The sequence below is a fragment of the Aspergillus lentulus genome, assembly GCF_001445615.1.
Source record: "Aspergillus lentulus DNA, contig: Alt13, strain: IFM 54703, whole genome shotgun sequence".
In the NCBI taxonomy this organism is placed as follows: domain Eukaryota; kingdom Fungi; phylum Ascomycota; class Eurotiomycetes; order Eurotiales; family Aspergillaceae; genus Aspergillus; species Aspergillus lentulus.
In genome coordinates, this window is record NW_028322114.1 from 461,555 (window position 1) to 480,424 (window position 18,870).

The 18,870-nt window shown below is 49.4% G+C and overlaps 3 protein-coding genes across 3 annotated transcripts; all 3 read left to right on the top strand.

The window, feature by feature from the left end:
- Positions 1–4: 4 nt before the first annotated feature.
- On the top strand, positions 5–3,539 carry ALT_7424 (dienelactone hydrolase family protein; the record flags this gene model as incomplete). Its single annotated transcript, XM_089600261.1, has 11 exons — positions 5–80; positions 130–446; positions 503–632; positions 692–875; positions 1,643–1,945; positions 2,000–2,133; positions 2,195–2,318; positions 2,374–2,580; positions 2,626–2,991; positions 3,043–3,413; positions 3,472–3,539. The coding sequence occupies 11 exons, from the start codon at positions 5–7 to the stop codon at positions 3,537–3,539; spliced, it is 2,280 nt and encodes a 759-aa protein (XP_089455446.1).
- A 1,537-nt stretch (positions 3,540–5,076) lies between these two features.
- Positions 5,077–6,747, top strand: ALT_7425 (MFS transporter; the record flags this gene model as incomplete). Its single annotated transcript, XM_033560819.2, has 1 exon — positions 5,077–6,747. One exon carries the CDS (start codon positions 5,077–5,079, stop codon positions 6,745–6,747), a length of 1,671 nt encoding a protein of 556 aa, XP_033416710.1.
- Positions 6,748–8,930: 2,183 nt separating this feature from the next.
- ALT_7426 (HET domain-containing protein) lies at positions 8,931–15,182 on the top strand (the record flags this gene model as incomplete). The annotated part of the gene is made up of 3 exons (XM_089600262.1): positions 8,931–8,960; positions 9,020–11,204; positions 13,870–15,182. 3 exons carry the CDS (start codon positions 8,931–8,933, stop codon positions 15,180–15,182), a joined length of 3,528 nt encoding a protein of 1,175 aa, XP_089455447.1.
- Positions 15,183–18,870: the final 3,688 nt, after the last annotated feature.

Sequence of the window (18,870 nt, forward strand, 5' to 3'; positions counted from 1 at the left end):
CAATATGCCGGCGAGGTGCTGCACTGTGGGGGTCAAGCACAGTGGAGAAGCAACCGGAGAATATCAGGATATCAACGGCGGTATGTTTCTATGTACTCAAGCGATACCAATTTAGCTCACCGTCTTCAGTTGAGACGTATTTATCATATCCTGAGGACAGATCGACCAAGCATGGAGTTCTCATCCTCACGGATGTCATTGGCCATCGATTCATCAACTCGCAGCTCATTGCGGACCAGTTTGCGGCAAACGGATACCTTGTAGCCATGCCGGATCTGTTCCATGGCGACCCGGTCAAGCTCAATAGGCCTGAGACTTTTAACCTGATGAGTTGGCTGGAAGGACACCCAATTGAGAGGGTAGATCCCGTTGTCGACTCGGTGATTCAGTATATGCGCACACACCTCGGCTGCGAGAAGGTCGGGGCGGTCGGGTATTGCTTTGGGGTATGTATGCGAAGACAGTCTGGGGGATCATGTCTCTTACAAAGTACACTATTCAGGCAAAATACGTCGTCCGATTCCTGAAGCCCGAAGAGGGAAAGGTTGATGTCGGATATATCGCGCATCCGGGTTTTGTTGAATTAGAAGAACTCAGCGCGATTACAGGCCCCTTGAGCATTGCAGCTGCAGGTGAGTGATAGTTCTTCCGTTGTATAGATATAAGAGAGTACGGCTAACCTAGGCCGCAGAGACTGATGACATCTTTCCAACGTCAAAACGCCATCAGTCAGAAGTCATTCTCCGTGATGCTGGCCAGCCATACCAGATCAATCTCTATGGTGGAGTCGAGCACGGGTTCGCCATTCGTGCGGACTTGACCGATAAGGCGAAGAAGTTTGCAAAGGAGCAGGCATTCCTGCAAGCAGTCCAATGGTTCGATGAATTTATCAGGAGTGGGAATTGACATCATTTCCAAATAGAATCATCGACAACCAAGAGCAGTGCGGGTATTTGATTCAAGTGCGCCATAGCAACGGCGGGTCCAATGCCCCCTGAGGACATGTGCCCATGGGCCATTGATTTGTGTGTTTTTGAAGCGTTCGACTACCTGAATGGCGGCATCGACTGTGCCACATGCGGCTACAGCCGCCTGGTCCGGCGTGCTTCAAGGTCTTGGAGCGATCTTGGTAGTTTTTTTTCCTGTCAATGGAATATAGTTTTTGTACTTGTTGGGCTGAATGATTGAATCGAGGTCAGCGATAATCGAAATGTCTTGGCCCGACGGAAAGAGCGTCATTTTTCACAGTCAAAAGACTTGAATGCTCTTTATTTATACTCGAAGACTTGCACCAAGAATATATGTGAACCGCGTAGGTAGAACTGACTAATCTGGCACCGTATGCTGCATGCCCTCGTCCGACTTCGACCAGAGCATTGGCTAGCTAGCTGTACGTTGCGGTGCAGCCCTACTTACTTATCAGTCTCCGCTTTGACCTAGATATGGCCTCTCCATCAGAATCTGTTTCACTGTAAGTTTGCCCTAAAACAGGATAGAATATCGTGTTCCTATATGTAACGATATCATGCTTATTGTTCCTCAATCCTTCCTAGCATTCAGTCTCCCGCACTCGACACTCCCTATGATCCGTTAGTTAGTAGGCTCTAAGCTCCTCCCTAATCCCTGATAATAATACGCGTAGTAATGCCAGATTTCAACCCACGTTGTCCTTTTCTGTTCACATCGCTCCCTTGAATCGTCGCCATCGGCAGCATCACTCTTATCCAGGTGCCGTTATGGCGTCCACCGAGCAGAGAGTGAATAATGCATCCCCTACCTTATTCGAGATGGAAGACCGCTGGCAGTCGATGAGTCGACAAAAGCCAGTACCGACCGAACGGGACACTGATCCTGTGGGAATCAATTCGGGTACAGAAGGGGAGCAGGAAAGCAAGCCGCCCCAAAAATACTTATCAGGCTGGAAACTATGGTTATTAACGGCTGGGTATGTTACGCTAGGCTCTTCCTGAGCAAAGCAAGGCGGAAACTCATTGCACAGTGTTTGGATTGCCCTCTTTCTCTCCACCATCGAGACCACCATTGTCAGTACCTCGTTGGTTTCGATCACCGACGCCTTGAACGGCTTCTTGATTAAGGACTGGGTTGTTACTGCATACCTATTAGCATACACAGGTGAGTAGCTTGTAATAGAGAAGGTTAAAACCCATAAAACAACGACTGACAAAATATCTAGGGTTCCTCACCATCTTTGCAAAATTCAGTGACATCTTTGGAAGAAAGACAATGCTCATCCTCGCTCTGATCATTTTCTCATTGTCTTCTCTTCTGTGCGGTGTCTCTACCTCGATTGTTGAACTGTGAGTTATAATAAAACATACCCGACCCAACTATCAATACTCATTTGTGACTTAGGATTGTATTCCGCGCATTCCAGGGTATTGGTGCGTCAGGGATCTACTCCATGGTCATCGTGATTGCACCGGACATGGTACCCCCCGAGAAATATGGCAAGTATATGGGGATTGTATCAACAGTTTTCATCGTCGCCAGTGTCCTGGGGCCCATCCTTGGCGGCATCATCAACACGCATTCTTCATGGAGATGGGTTTTCCTTTTCAAGTAAGCTGACTGCAGGGATTCTCAGTACGAGCTAACCAATACCAGTCTTCCCGGGGGACTTGCGGCCCTCATCTTGGTCGTGTGCTGTCTACCAACATCCGAGACGAGTTCGAGGCTTACGTTCCGCGAACGTTTGCGGACCAAGCTGTCCAAGTCGAAGTGTGCGCGAGTGGATACATGTGGCATGTTTCTTTTGCTCGCCTCTTCTGTTTTAATTGTTTTCGCCCTGGAGGAAGGAGGAAGCCGGTACCCATGGGACAGCGCCGCCATTATCGTCCCGTTCGTGCTGGCAATCATCGCTGCCGTCGTTCTCGCAATCTGGGAGGTTTCCCTTGAGAGGAAAGGATCGGTTCAGGAACCAGTTTTTCCTCCTAGCATTCTCAAGAACAGGCTGCTGGCAGCCATGCTGCTGTAAGTTGCGGTTAGGCTCGAACTAAGTACCCTCCTATTGATGTGGAGTAGGACAGCCTTCTTTGTTGGCTTCCCATTTGTGGCCATCGTCGTCAACGTGCCGCAGAGAGCGCAGGCCGTGAGCGGTCTGTCTCCTCTGAAGGCTGGTCTTGCCTTGCTACCATTGCTGCTAGCATCCCCATTTGCAACAGCTTTGTCTGGATTCTTGACCAGCAATTTGAGAATCCCACCTTTTTACCTCGTCCTTGCGGCGTCAGTCTTACAGTTGATTGGAGTCGGTTTGTCTTGCTCATATCCTAGTGACCGGACTGAGGTTCCTCCATCGCAATACGGCTTCGAAGTGATTATGGGGATAGGTTTTGGACTGGGCCTGACCACGATCCTCACCTTCGCTCGTGCAGTGGTGGAAGAGAAGCACATGGGTAAGTTTTCAATGAATCGAAGAATTACCGTAGCCATTGCTTCACTAACTCCATTAAGCCGTCATGATGGGTGCCATAACGCAGATCCGCGTGCTGGGAGGGACAATATCGCTTGCAATTTGGTAATTCTTCCCCAGTCTCAATCAATATGCATATTAATTCGTATTTGTTCTACTATCCTGAACAATCACGTCAAGCCTCGCATACTTTCTGTCGTTTCCCCCGAGCAAGTGCAGCCAATCTACGACTCGCTATCTGCCATCAAGGACTTGACTCCGTCTCAGCAGGCGGCGGTCAAAAGGATGTTTGCTGAGGGCTATAATTTGCAGAATATCTTCATGACTGCAGTCACGGCTCTGGGTCTCATCACGGCATGTTTCCTGTGGGAGAGGCATCCGAGAAAAGCAGTAGCAAACGGACCTAGCTTAGTGTAGCACTATCGTTCACTTGGTATCTATCTGCATCTAAATTAGGCGTGTCATGTCTCGATTAGATAGTCTTGAGGAGCCCTCTGCACCCTTGATCAGGGTGCTATTGACGCGCCGCGTAACAGTCTTCCTTAATCTGGCCTTACATGTTTTCCAACACTAGTCGATGCTGCTGGGCGTAATTTTTGCTTCAGTCTGGTGATGTATTCTCCAGATAATACTCTATAAATATAGAGAGGGAAGCGTAATGAATATAATAGAGCAAATATACGAGAATTCGGAGCAGTAACAACATAGAGGACTTACCGTGATACTAGAAGATAATAATATTACCCTGCCTTCTTGATTACATCAGTTGTCATCTCTGTCGTCTTTCCGTACAACAGTGCCAGCACGACCGAGATCTGGATTTGGCATATCCTATGATATTTAACATCGTTTTGCTCAGCCAGATGCTCTGTCTGTTTGCCTGTAATTGTTTGCATATGGGACGGTGGTAACGTGTCTCTCGGACAATGGAGATCGGCAAGGGGTAAAAGGGATATGAAGATAGGGAAATTGATGCCTGTAAAGGTAACTGTGTGATGATTTTTTCCAATCATCGGAATCGGCACAAAGATGTTATGATATTTCTCAGAAGTTTATCGAAGCTCCGGTGTAGTTCGGTTATTTCTCGATGCCGAGTTTTCTCCGTATGACGGTATGACCTAATTCATGATATTTCTCGCGCGGTAGACTTCTGTCAATCCATGTCTATTAAGACTATACCGTAGATAAGGATCTAGAAGTACAAACTGAGAAAGATATAAGTTATAACTTAGATACCGAACTTGTAAACAGGCTAAGAGTATCTTTGGTGGATGCGCAGTTAGTCCTGAGCAAAGCGGCAAGTGAGTGACCTTATGATGATGTCTCGACAACTTCACCATTACGTTTGTCATATTCAGCTCAAATACACGTCAGACAGATACTAGCTTATGCCAGTAAGATCCCGAGAACCCGCGTAGAAGCTCTGATTTAACACGGAAAGATTTGCTTGTATAGGATGGCTGAAACTCGGCTTTCGGATTTTGGTCGGCCACACAACAGTATGGTGATTCAGCGGCAATAGCTTGGTGCTTGTGAGTATATATATCCCGGAGGTCCTATTAGCTACGAGTTAATATAATTTTATATTGCTACTGCATAATAGTTATTGTCGATATCTCGCAGCCTCTCGCAGGCTAACTCCCACCATGTCGACCCTACCTCCAGAAAGATCTCAAACACGACGCAATACTAACAACCTTGGATTGGTACCAACAGAAACTAGAGAGACTCTCCATGAAGCTGGACTGAGCCCAAGTCCCCCTGAGATAGGGATCAATTATCCCGAAGTCGGACGTCCTGCCGACCCCATTTTCCCCGAGGAATACAACCTCGAAACTCAAACTGGGTTGGTCCCAGCACGGACTCTTGAATCGGTCCGTACGACAACCAGCAGGGGCCGGCAGATCTCGCCGGCGGATGTGGAAAAGGGAGGCGAACCCGTGGATTTTGTCACGTTTACGATTAATGATCCCGATAATCCGCATAACTGGAACCGGTTATACCGCTGGTACGTCACCATGGTTGTCTCGATAGTCGTCGTGTGCGTCGCGTACGGGTCGGCATTCGTGACCGGTGGACTGGGCCTGATTGAGAGAAAGTATCATGTCTCGCTCGAAGTGGCTACGCTCACCGTTTCGATCATGGTCTGTGGGTTTGCGGTTGGCCCGTTACTTTGGAGTCCGCTTTCTGAGATCATCGGCCGTCGTCCAGTGTATGTCATTTCGCTGGGACTGTACACCATATTCCAGATACCCTGCGCACTTTCTCCCAACATCGGTGGATTGCTGGCTTGCCGTTTTCTTAGCGGCGTCTTCTCCAGCTCCGGCCTGTCGCTGGCTGGCGGTACCATTGCGGATATCTGGAATATCGAAGAGCGCGGCATGGCGATTGCCTTCTTCGCCGCAGCGCCCTACTGCGGTCCCGTCGTGGGCCCCATCGTGTGCGGCTGGATCAACGTCGGTTCGCATCGACTGGACCTCTTCTTCTGGACCAACATGGCCTTCGCCGGCGCCGTCATGATCCTCGTCGGCCTGGTGCCAGAGACCTACGCCCCCGTCATCCTGAAACACCGCGCAAAGAAACTCCGCAAGGAAACAGGCAACCCCAACATCATAACCGAGCAGGAAAAAGTCAAACTGAGCTTCGGGGATATCGTGCGCACAAACCTCGTCCGTCCCATTACCATGATCATCACGGAGCCCGTCCTCGACCTGATGTGCATGTACATTGTGCTCATCTACGCCATGCTCTACGGCTTCTTCTTCGCCTTCCCCGTCATCTTCGGCGAACTGTACGGCTTCAACGACGGGCAGATCGGCCTGATGTTCATCCCGATTCTGATCGGCGCCGGGTTCGCGCTCCTCGTCACGCCCCTCATGGAGAAGCAATTCCGGCGTATCTGCCAGTCTCGCGTCCCGACGCCCGAAGACCGACTCATCGCTGCGCTGATCGGAGCCCCGTTCATCCCGATCGCATTGTTCATTCTCGGCGCTACCTCATTCAAACACATTATCTGGGTTGGGCCAGCCTCGTCGGGTATCGCATTCGGCTTTGGCATGGTGCTCTGCTACTACGCGGTTAACAACTACATCATCGATTCGTACCATAAGTATGCGGCCTCGGCGCTCGCCGCGAAGGTGTTTCTGCGATCCGGTGGAGGCGCGGCGTTTCCGCTGTTTACTACTCAGATGTATCATAGGCTCGGCCTGCAGTGGGCGTCGTGGCTGCTGGCCTTTCTGGGGGTGGGCATGGTGTTTATCCCGTATGGGTTCTATGTGTATGGGGCGAGGATACGGGCGAGGTTTGAGAAGTACTAATTGCAGTAGGAGCATGTAATATAGCGTAAGATAGATAGGTTATATAATAGCACACATCATTTCCAATGAGCAACCGCTGATGATCCTCTACAGGCAGCGCGTATTCTTCCTTGGGCATTTACTGTTATAAAGACCCCTAAAGCCTGGTGGCTTTAATCTATAGCTTAGCAATTCATACTATATATCTATTTAGTAGATTGGATATCCCTCGTGTAAAACTTGTGGTTTTAATACGTATGAGGAGATATATATGTGAAGATTTTACATAGCTTCTTAATAAGATCATCATCACCTTACTGCAACTGCTAGCATGGCATTAATATATTATTAGTTGGGCATGTACCAAGAATCTATTTTATAATAATTGCCTAGAGGCACAGTGACTAATTTACTACCCTCTTCTATACTTTTACCCTAATCTGCATGATCTCTGTTGGTTGCTGCCTTCCAAGGCAGAGTGGATTCAGTGCTCTACTATTCAGATATCTTCAGTATAATTCACTGATCTATGAGTATCTTCACTGGGGTGAATAAATTTATGTAAGGGCCTGGAGCCCTAAACCAAGTAGGACCTGCCTTATTTGCAGTGGATAATACTCTTAGGCTTGGCTTGTGTAGGTAGTTAGTGGAAAATGCCATGAGAGGGAAAATACCATGTGGATAGGGCTGACGCTTGGGTTGATCCTGGCCATAGGTATGGGTTTGGACTTAAGATAGAAACAAGCAACATAATTAGTATTGATACACATATGCTTGAAAACGGTCCTGGCTCAGCTATCTGCTATAATCATCTGCCTACTGTGCTGTAGCTCTTGGAGCATGTAGCGTGCTGTTGGGCCAGTATGTTGATGATATATGGTATATGCACTGAACCTAGTACCTCTTTATAACGGACATACTGAGCGACTATAGATGGTCTAGAAGATAGCGTTTGGAAAAGATTGCAATCTGGGAAAGAGGAGAAGCTTAGTGATAGCATGACTTGTGATACTAACATGGCCGTGAGGAAGAATGGAATTTCTAGAATTATAGCTTCCACCATGCCATAAAAATTTGAAACGCCGACGATACCTCGTCTCTTCAAGGAAAGTTAACCTTCAATCGTCCTGTACCACTGTCTCACTGCCACAGCAAGCCTCAGCAACACTCACTCGGCGTGATTTCCAGGAAGACACAATCTCAGTTTCCCAAAGAGGTTGCTTTCGGCGGCGGATAGGCTCATCCAACCACAGCGCGTCTTTCCCCAACGATGGCGAGTCAAGACACACCAGGACAAACATGGGAGTGGCTAGACCGTATCTGGACGTGAGACGAGTGTTTCCAGAGAACCCAAAGACAAGAAAAGCAAAAAGCAAAGGAGGGTCGCCAGTCAATCTCGCCGATGATACAGTTCTCTCAACAACTGACCTTTACACGCCGTGCTCAGCTACAGGCGTGTATTCCTCACTCGCGGGAACCGACTCGCCATTGGACTCAGCTTGCTGCGCACAGGGGACCAGGTAATTCTCATCTCACCTGCAAGGACGTTTAATGTTTCGCGATGGATTGCGGGGCATGAACATGAGGTTCATGGTGAGAGCCACGTGGACGGGATCAGGTCTGAGTTAATATTGTGGAACGATGACTTGCGGCCGATCATCTAGGTATGGTATGGGCGGGAATCGAGTGGACAGATGCAGGTTTCAGCGTATGGGGCTCTGCCGTGTGCGTCAGCCTCACATATTTAAACATATTCCTCAGCGGGCGTTGCGGATAGGGAGTTGAAAGCTCGACCTGATAGGTACATTGTATTTACTCCAGCCTTTCGCGCCATGATAGGTACCTAAGCAACGAAGGGTGCCTTGGGTCAAAGCGACCTATGAAAGTTGATCCAGACCCTCCATTCCAATCCTCGATTTTTTTTTTTTTTTTTTTTTCCTTTATTCATAAAGCTACAAGTGACAGTAAACAGACCTAAAAATGATGCTTGGTGGTGTAAGTGCACATGATCGCACCTTCCACGTAGACACACTATTGACTTTTTAGGGGTCTTGCTTTTTACTTCTTTTTACGCTCACCCACCCTGGATTCTTCTACAATAGCGGTGTATTGGTACTTGTGGCTGGCATCCAGTCTCTCACAAAGATTCTATACGTATTTCATACCGATCTTCGGTACTCGGTTAAAGATAGATTGCCACCGAAATGAATAGGCGACTACAGGCTGTCGAGGAGGTATGTACATGGAGATTAAAATGATCTCTTGCCGTACAGCCGGAGCTAACCAACAGCAGGCAGGAGGACCGGACGCCCTCTGTGCAAAATGCCGCCGCATAGACTGGAGCTGGCTCGGAATCCAGTACTACCTGGATATACTTGATGTGACAACTGATTTGAGGTACCCGCTTGCGGAAGCTATAAAGTCTGCGGCCACTTGTTGGTTCTGTGGATGGCTGGTTGCTATGGCAGAAGACAAGCATCATGATGATGCCGTATCTGGTAGGGTTGTTGTTGAGATAAACAGGAGTGAGGTTCCAATACTGTGGCGCGAACAGGTGTGGCACAGTCGAGCCGATAACCTTCCTTCTCTGTACCGGATCCAGGTCCTTGTTAGCGAGTATGGTCCTCGTCTAGATTACCGCAGAGGCTTTATCCACAAGGCCAGTGGGACTCGAGGGCCTGTGCACGTTTCTGATATGCTTGACTCATGGGACACGGTGGAAGCCGAGCCTTACTCTGCACGACTGCGCCCTGTCAAGGCTGACACGCGACTATTCAAATTCTGGAAAGATTACTGCATCAAGGAGCATGGAAATTTGTGCGAAAGGAGCGGATGCACCCCAGAGCGTCTGCGCTCGATGCCATTTATTCGGTTGGTTGATGTTCTCAGAGAGTGCGTCGTCGCTTTGTCAACTTCCGAGCATGTGAACTGGGTGGCGCTGAGCTATGTCTGGGGCGAAGCTCAAAAGCACGAATTAGTGACGGCAAACTATACCTTGTACCACCTGCCAGGGGCACTAAAGTCTCACAAAATGCCTGCGACAATAGTTGATGCTATGACAGTTACCAGGGACCTTGGTGAGCAGTATCTTTGGGTGGATTCGCTCTGTATCATCCAGGACAACGAAGAGGATAAGCGTCGTTATATTCCGGCTATGGACATTATATACGGACAGGCAATTGTGACAATCATCAACGCCGGTGCAGATAAAGTGTCCACTGGCATTCCGGGTCTAGGGCATGGCCCTCAACGTACGGCCCAGGATGTGTTCACGATCAACAATTCGACGGTTGTGGTGTCGCTCGATCAACCATATCATACGACAGAATCGTATCTGAAAAACACCAAGTGGAATAATCGAGGTTGGACGTACCAGGAGTGCCTCCTGTCGCGACGATGTCTGATATTCACCCCGGAGCAAGCTTACTGGCAGTGCCTTCGGGCATCTCTATGCGAAGATGCAATCTGGGAAGAGCATATCTGCAAACAACAGCGCAACATATACAGACACTGCCTTGGTCGGGACGGCACCGATGAGATCACGATGGGGGCCTTATTGGGGAATGCATCTACCCACTGGTCCAAACTGTACTCATTGGCCCTCGAGCAATTCCGCCAGCGACAGCTCTCCTCAGAAAGTGACTGGATGGATGCATTTACAGGTATTCTTCGGGTCCTAGAGCACTCAAGGGGACAAGAGTTCTTCTGGGGCATGCCCAAAAGTCGATTCGAGCCGTCCTTAGCGTGGGTTGGGAACGAAGCCCTCAGACGCAACACCGCTAGCCAGGTCATAGCGGCAGGCACTCAGACAGTTTCCTGTCCCTTTCCGAGTTGGTCGTGGACTGGGTGGTTTGGACGAATCATTACGGATGTCGAGAACTTCCATGGTTCAACTACCCTCCTCCCGCTTAGGTTTTATCGCCTAGGCAGTGATGGTGTCCCAACGCCCGTCCACGATAACCTGGATGATGTTCTGTCTGAGTTTCACAACGATAGTGTCGTTGCCAACGGCAGAGCAATTAGTTTTCCGCCTAAAAACAACCCATCAGATCATACTTGGATGGATACAGCAAGGACCGAAATTACCACGCTTGACATTCCGGATAGCATCCGTTTCTGTGACATCGCTCCATCGCTTCTTTGCTTTTGGACTAGCACGGCCATTCTGGAGATCTCGCAGGACAGGCAAAGATCCAAAAGCGAGCCTTTCAAAGAAAACACTACACTTAGTGACGGAGAGGCAAAGGTCTGCGGACAACACCACTGGAGGGAACCCCGGCTTGACGTTAAACAGGGCAAGTTCATCGTGGTTGGTGCTATCCAGACAAAGCTCAATCAGGGAGCATTGTTCACTCTAAAGCTAATGTTGGTCGAAGAACGCGAGTCTGGAGTGTGCTACCGGCGCTGTATTATTGGTAACGTCTTAGCATCAGCCTGGGCAAAGTTGGGCAATCTCAAATGGGAGTTAATCTATTTAGGTTAGGCTTCTTGATGCAGTTACTAGAGCCTCTAATGTAAAATAAATATTCCTTTCATCGTTCTCAGACTACTTCATTCCAGCAGTCGCAAGCTCGTATCCCTTAGCCTTGAACCGCCACGATCAAGGAAAAGATTAATCTGCACGTCCATGCTGCCTGTCATGAAAGTTGCCGTTTCTCAAGCCTGGGAAAGAATAAACAGAGCCATCAATCGACCCTTACTATCTTGATTCAGACCATTTCCAGATACTCGTAAAACCCGCGACTTGGCCAATGAACCCTCGGCAGTGTGGCTACGCAGCCTTTGACCCCAACCCACCAAGTGGCTCACTGGAATACGGTGCCATATTACAGGACCAGAGAAAGTGAGCCTATTGTCCGCTTGGGACTATCTAATTCCGCGTTTCCCTTGCCAGGGTCTCAAGACTGTTGCTCGCACTTGTTTTTACTGAGTGCTCAATCCTATGGCATTCTTGTTATAGACCAATTTGTTATCGCCAGTGGGGCCTTGCGCTTGAATTGCTTAAAACAGATTCGCGCATTGCTGGGCGATTGAGGAGGGAGTCGATGCCCTGATCTGGAACTGCGTGTACCTCCCGTCATTCCAAAACTGTTTGACGGCGATGATGCTCTTTCCGGCTTTGGCGTTGCATCGGCCAGAGCTATTGCGCCAGGCTCTACGCCTACTATCTCTGCTATTTAGCGGCCTTCTGAACAGAGGTCCTCGATAGAGTACCTCGTCCTTGCCTGCAATTGTGGAGAGAAAGAACAGACTGACATCCCCTACTTCTACAGCCAGCTATAGTCGCATTGTGCCTCTGCGATCGGGTGAAGACAGGTTTATGACATGTAAGTATTCCCCGCTTTCTGCTCTGCTCCGGCATCATCACATATATCCTTGCACAGTATGAGAGCAGCCAGTCCTGTCACTTGTAACCATGCCAAGGACTGGTCATCCACAGCCTTGCATCTAAGCCCCAGCTGGATGTGGGCGCACAACGTGGATCCAATGAACGCTTGCAGTGTGCAGTGGCCCAAAGCACTCTTGAAGTGGGAATTTGGCAAATCAAACTGATCGTTCCGCCACTGGGTGTAGAACTGAACCAACAGTCCCTCGACCCCCGTGTGGCCACCCGCCCACCTCCGTCCTCACCTCTGGGGCTCAAGTCAGCGCAACTATACCTGATTGCCGTACTTAAGATGTGATCCAGTCCGGTGCGCTGTCCGCTCTTACTGTTCCAATTCCGCATTCTCCCAGACCTTCAATCCCAATTCCCCTTTTGCCGCACGCACCCTCCCCAAGGCAGACTTTATCGGAAGACTCAATCACCGAGCCATGTGTCAGGAACAATATGTGCAGTGGAAATTCGGCTGTGGCGCCCCTACCATCAAGCATAGTTCAAACACAACCAAATGCAACAGCACTGGGAGCAAAGCCTGCAAGAAACAGAAGAAGAAGCCCCAGTGTCTCGGTACCATCGAACACACGCGATGCGGGAAATGCTCGACTTGCAGGGGGTCAAGCCAGAAGAATGTGAGAACTACCAAGGCTAAATGAGGCGTTGGGTAAGTTTAACCTTTGCATTGCTGTTTTGGGAACTGAAGATAGTTATACGTGTAGTGTATCTCTTCGGTCAGAAGCGCAGGCAACCGGCCTTGTCACTAAGCTCTTCTTGTTTCGGGGCACTTATTAACTGGGTGACGTTTTGCCCTTTGTGAAATTTCAATGACGGTCTTCGAGACGTCTTGGGAATATTTTATTATATTGGCCCAGGCATCAATGGAAAGCATAATGCACTGCGATCTATTTGCTTTGTACAAATACCTGTCGTCGGGCTTCGTTCCATTTAGCTTCTCTTAGTTTAACCGTAGTAGGAAAGTGTCAGGGTCGTCGAACAGGAAAATATCATCTTGACCTCAATAAGACCGCAGATGGCGAGAACTGAAGTTGAACCGCCAAAGAAAGGCTGACCACTTAAGGCTCAGAACTGTTAAGGAAAGCCCTTTAGGAAGACTAACAGACATGGGCTCGTCAACTATCGCAAGAGAGCGCCGTGGTTGTTACAACTAATCTTTGAAGTCCACAACTTGGCTTACGTGCATCCCTTGTTCTGCGCTTCTGCCAGGTACATTATGAGGTCTCATAACTGCTGATGCTATGAAAGGCGCACATGGCGCCCGCTCACTAATTTAGAGCTAAACGCAACTAGAATATTCCACCGACAAAGCCCGATGTGGCCATTTCAAGGTTATACGAGGGTAAACGGCACATTCTGCCTTGCCGCAGCCTTGCCGCAGCCTTGTCCCATGCCTTGTCTGCAAGCTCGTACAACATGAGGGGTAAACTCGGCAGAAAACGTAAAAGTGTGAAGATGCATACCAAACATGCATATGAGAGCAGTCCTGATTTGAGTCCGTGACTTAGCAGATTCGAAAACCGCCCATGTTGGGTGCAATGCAGGCGTAATTGGCCAGAGCCTCACAAGGCTGACCTTAGCATCGTCCCTCTTCTCACTAACCACCCCCCGCTCTTACCGCGCACACGTTGACCATTGTGACAACGACACTAGAACAGCCTCAGAAATAGCAATGTTCTGTCCTTGGAAGGGTCTTTCGGAATGGGCCCCCTTTGAGATCGATGCTCTCGGGCTGCTGACTCTGTTAGGTGCGAATGAGGTGGATATATCTGTTGGTCGGCTTGCCCCCAGCTATTGGCTTGAGTATATGCCCCTGCTTGCTGGATTTGTGTTTGCAGGCGACAGATTTCGTGCCAAACAGCCAACATTCACATTATACAACGTCTCTAGCGGGATTGTAACAGCGAATCTGGCAGCATGGTTTACCAGGTGGATGCAAGCGCAAGAGTTCCATGTCTCCCGCAGCCTAGTCTATTGGGAAGTGAACAAGTCATTGCCATCACGACTTGACCAGTGGTCCTACGTGCTTGTTCCGGCTTCGATCTCAGCTACTCTCACAATGCTTTTCGTTGCGATGACGATTCTGTCCGGGGATTGGTACGGCTTTGCAAACGCAATTGCCATCATCCTACTCATTCTCGTCCGCTCTTACATGATACACGAGAACCGCAACGCAATCAACAGATCTGTTGCGGCCGCAAAGCCACTTCCATCAACTTATAGAAGCGCCCTCGACAAATGGGAGGAGCAACGGAAGAGAGACCCGAACGCGCCGCGACCCCTACCGGACTCCCCCTCCTCTTCCGCCCCTCCACGGTGGCGCCCGGAGGTAGTGAAAATCCTGGTCGTCATGCCTGACTCGCGGGCCGTCACCATGTTCATTCCCGAACATCTTCTTCGCGGGGTCTTTGTCACCGAGACCCCCGTACGCTCCCCCGGCGTGTATCGCATGGCACAGTGGATCGGGTGGGTGGCATTCACTGTCCACGTCGTCACACTAGGCATGGCCCGGCTCGCAACCCAGCTCTACGTGATTGCATTTACAGTGATTCCAACCGTGTTAATCTGCTACGGCTTCGGCTGCGACGACTCCCGGGTACATAAAGCGTGGTGCTGGCTCCGGGGGCAGGACGTCGGGCCGTACGTCTATCAGGCCGGGCCTCAGCTGAGCGCGACAGTCTTTGAGTGGCCAGAAGACGTGGAGTTTGCCACGGACAAAAGAGGCGTCCTGCGCAGGTGGGATGAGCTAGCGGTGCAAAAAGGCGGGCCGGGTTTCAAGAAGCGATCGACAGCGCGGCAGGATTTATATGCGTGGCTGAATCTCACCAGCGAGGAGCAGAAGAGCCTTTGGGACTGGCATTTGCTACCTCATACGCGCGGCGTTGATGATTCGTGGTGGGTTACCTTCAACGAGAAGAAGCGCCTCATTAGCGAGAGGCCGCCGGATATCCTGGCTCTCAAGGACTCTATTCGACGTGACTTGGAAACGAGAAGAGCTGGGCGTTGGTCCTTTCGGGGTCAGCCACAGGGTACGGGGGATGTTGAAAAGGGGTCCAGATGAAGGAGACAGAAGGAATGCTTCATGGTTGGGTGGGTGAGGGCAAGTCAGGAAACTTCATCCTGTGAAATTTGAATCTATGGTCAGTTTTGTCGCCTTGACTATGTGACTCCCTGCGATGGGTTGCAGTTTTGTGTACAAACACTCAAGATTGAGGGCTGCCTAGATATTTTGTCAAGGTTGGAAATTTTGCGAAATACTGTAATTGAACCTTCCCAAAAAGACGCCCAGCGGTATAAAACGCCGCATTCCAGTCGCCCAGTTGAAGCTGCTTATCAAGAACACGTAAAAGGAAGCAGCAAACTCGTCTTGTTAGGTTATCATACGAGATCAGAAGAGAGGGATCCACAATAGATATAATTAGCTTATTCTAAGAACTCTCCAAATACCAGTATAAAGAAAAAACCAATCATTTTGCTAATAGCCACTACTGCGAAATCAATGCAGACTGCCTTCTCCGCTTCCTCTTCTTTGAGCTCACTTGGCGCGGTGTGTCTACTCCATAGGCACTTACACTATCACATCTGAAGGTGCAGAGCTGCATGCCATGGAGGGACCGCGAAATTTACCCACCTGGGCAATCTGGCGAGCTTCGAACCGAGCTGGTGTCCTTCTGTTTCTCCTGCCCAGCCAGACCAGCAGTCCATCCCCACCCTCGATGCTCATGGCTTCGCCACGAACTTGTTTCGTCCAACTCTACATCACCCTGGCAGTTGCGTTCTTTGTGTTCTTTGATAAATTCAATGTACTCATAAGCGTAGTATCGCTCATGGTAGATACCCGCCGCATGCTCAGGCCTGAGTTCCTCGAACGGACGATTCACGGGAGGGAAGCGGAAGCCTGTCGCGCATTCTAGGTACTGAGGACTAGTTCCTTGACGCGGAGGAGTTTTCCGTCTCCTAAAAATGAAAAGGTGGGAATCTGGTCACTTACACGGACACGTGGGTCCTCCTAACCGTCAGAAGACTCGGGACGGTTCATATATGGGATACCTAGCAATGGACACCACGAGGGGAGAGCGCCCTGCCATTTTTCTGCCGGCGAGACCTGTCTTGATCGTAGTGTGATTACAGATTACGTACAGGCTGCGTGTTGTTATGGTGGTTGCCTTCATCGCCCGGCAAATGACTTCATAAGCTGAGGCGGCGTATTCAATACGAATAAGTAGTTGGAAGTCACGAGGGGAGCAAGTCGTGGAATGCATAGATGTGATCTCGCGAATCTTTACATTGGTTTTCCAAAAAGGCGTCGAGGAAACTCTTTATGGATAGGTGTGATGCGGTGACCACGCGGATCAGCATCTATGATCGAATCGTCCTCGCATGGCTCTCTCTCGAGACACCAAAGGAGACTCTGTGGAAGATAGCGTTCCCAACCTTCTGCCAAGTATCTGGAACGTAAGGCCGGCGTTAGAGTTTTTGCAATACCTGACAGGGCAATCAATTTATCTCCAGGTTGGGTTAATGAGCACTTAGTAAACGCGGAAACTGCGTGGGTCCAATATTATAAGGATTCTCCTCTCCCTTGAGAAGGGAAGGCCAAATCTTTCGCTGATTCACCAGTGGGTGTTGGATTCGGACTTCGCCTGGATTACCATCACTCATGAGAGATTCCCGGCATTCGTACATCAGAGGTGACCCGAAGTAGATAGTTCGTGGTGCCAGGTAGCGTTCCTGAATCACCCGCCCCCTTGTTAACAGGGACGACCGTGCCAGCCTCCTTGGATAAAATCCTTTGGACTCTCCAGAAGGTCGAGGGGGTGGGTGAATGGCGATTTGACTGTCGGCTTCTTAACATCCAACAACGATTGTCCTAGCGTCTCGGCCTCTGAAGCGGCTAATGTGCAGATCGCGTTTCTGTAAACAAGATGCATCGTCACTGACTCCTTCTGCCAGTCCTCCTGGGAGTTCTGGATTATGCAAAGTGAGTCAACCCAAAGGTACTGGAATCCAAGGCCACGAGTCCCTTCGATCGCATCCCGAAAGGTTGACCGTAGTCTTTGGACTAGAATGCCGCTCTGGAACTCCGCAAGGTTGTTTTCCTTCTCATCAAGCATGAAAAAGGGTACTTTGCCCTATATGTGGCTTACCGCGATATAATGAGTAGGTCGACTAGATGGTTCAAACTCGCTGACAGTAATAAGACGTGGATCTGCTGGATTCTCGGATGAACCCACGAAGATCAGTCGCGTTGGTAGCCACCTTTCTCCAGCATCATCTCTACATCTTCGGTGGGTCTTCCTACAAAGATGGAGCATATGCTGGGCTTGAAAGAGAGTGTGAATGGAGGGCAAACACACAAACCCGCCTTTCGCTGTTTTCCGTGGGTGATCTTGCGAGGTGTCTGATTTCTGGTCACAACTAGGATACACAAAGTAAGATGGAAAGTGAGATGGAACACCTTACCGAGTTTCGCTTGGATAATGACTTCCTCAAATCCCACTGGGACGTGCTCTTCCGTACAAAATGCCATGTTAACGTGGAAGACCTCTGGCCCGAACACATGTATTGATGACTTGACCCAAGCGATGTCCGCGCGTCGCCGACAATTCTTGAGTAGCTCGGTGACCATTTCACAAAGCGAGCAAGACGTGGCTGGCTTGGCAATTTCTGCTATGGATCTTTTGCATCCTCATCCGAGTCGCGGTCGCGGATATGAGGGAGCCAGTTTTGATCTGTTAAGAAACGAGAGACAACTTCTGCAGACGTTCGCCATGGATTGAAACGGGTAATACAAAGGAACCCAAAGGAAGATTCATCTATCCATTGATGGCGAAAATAGAGATCCAAGCCGGAAGCAGTGAACGCTCAGTGTAGCGTGGCCAAGACAAAAACATTTCGGTGTACGTCAAACTGCAGCGAGCATTGCTCGTTAGAGAAGCGTACATTGAAGGAAAGCACATCTCTTCCTAATCGGAATAGTTCACTCTGTCCCAGTAGCAAGGCTTTCACCGACCCTGTAACCTGGCAGTGACGTGGCGGCTGTTGCACCCCTTCTGGGATGGGGCCTGACAGGTGATTACAAAATAATTAGATTGAAACTAGGCTAGATAGTGGTACTTTGGCGATGAAAATATAGGGGGATAAGGGGGATTGAAATTCTAGGAATCACGTGTCGGACGCTTGAAACCAAAAGGAAATGCAGCGAGTCATCAGCCTTTGCTCCCCAAATCTCTAGAGTCAACAAGCAGACTCTTGATTGTATAGGTTTACCATTTTTAGTGCAAAGCTGATTTGGGGCGTCAAGGGAATTCGACTTTCCTCTGCACTCCCAGGCCAGCGTTCAATTGAGGCCAAAGGCTACCTACCTCTGGCTGGGCGATGCTATGCAATATCCGCAAATATCCGCCGCTGGGCTCTTTGTGCTATGCGCGAGTCTTAAAAAAGCTGCGTACAGAACGGTAATATCCCCCTGTCAAGTGGCGCATCGCAACGCATTAACTGGAGGCCGACTAATGTATTCGGTAAGCGAACTGTATTACTCTTCCCAACTAAATAACAGATTTGAGAATACAAATAACTCAATAAAGAAGACATATGGTGACCTGAAACTAATATATACAGTAGACTATCTCAATATCTACTGGCCGGTCCGCTTACCGAATACGTTATACATCCGAATGCTGAGTCGTATAAAAAAGACAAGGCGACCGGGCTTAGTACCAATTATTATTGGCTCACATTGGGCAAGG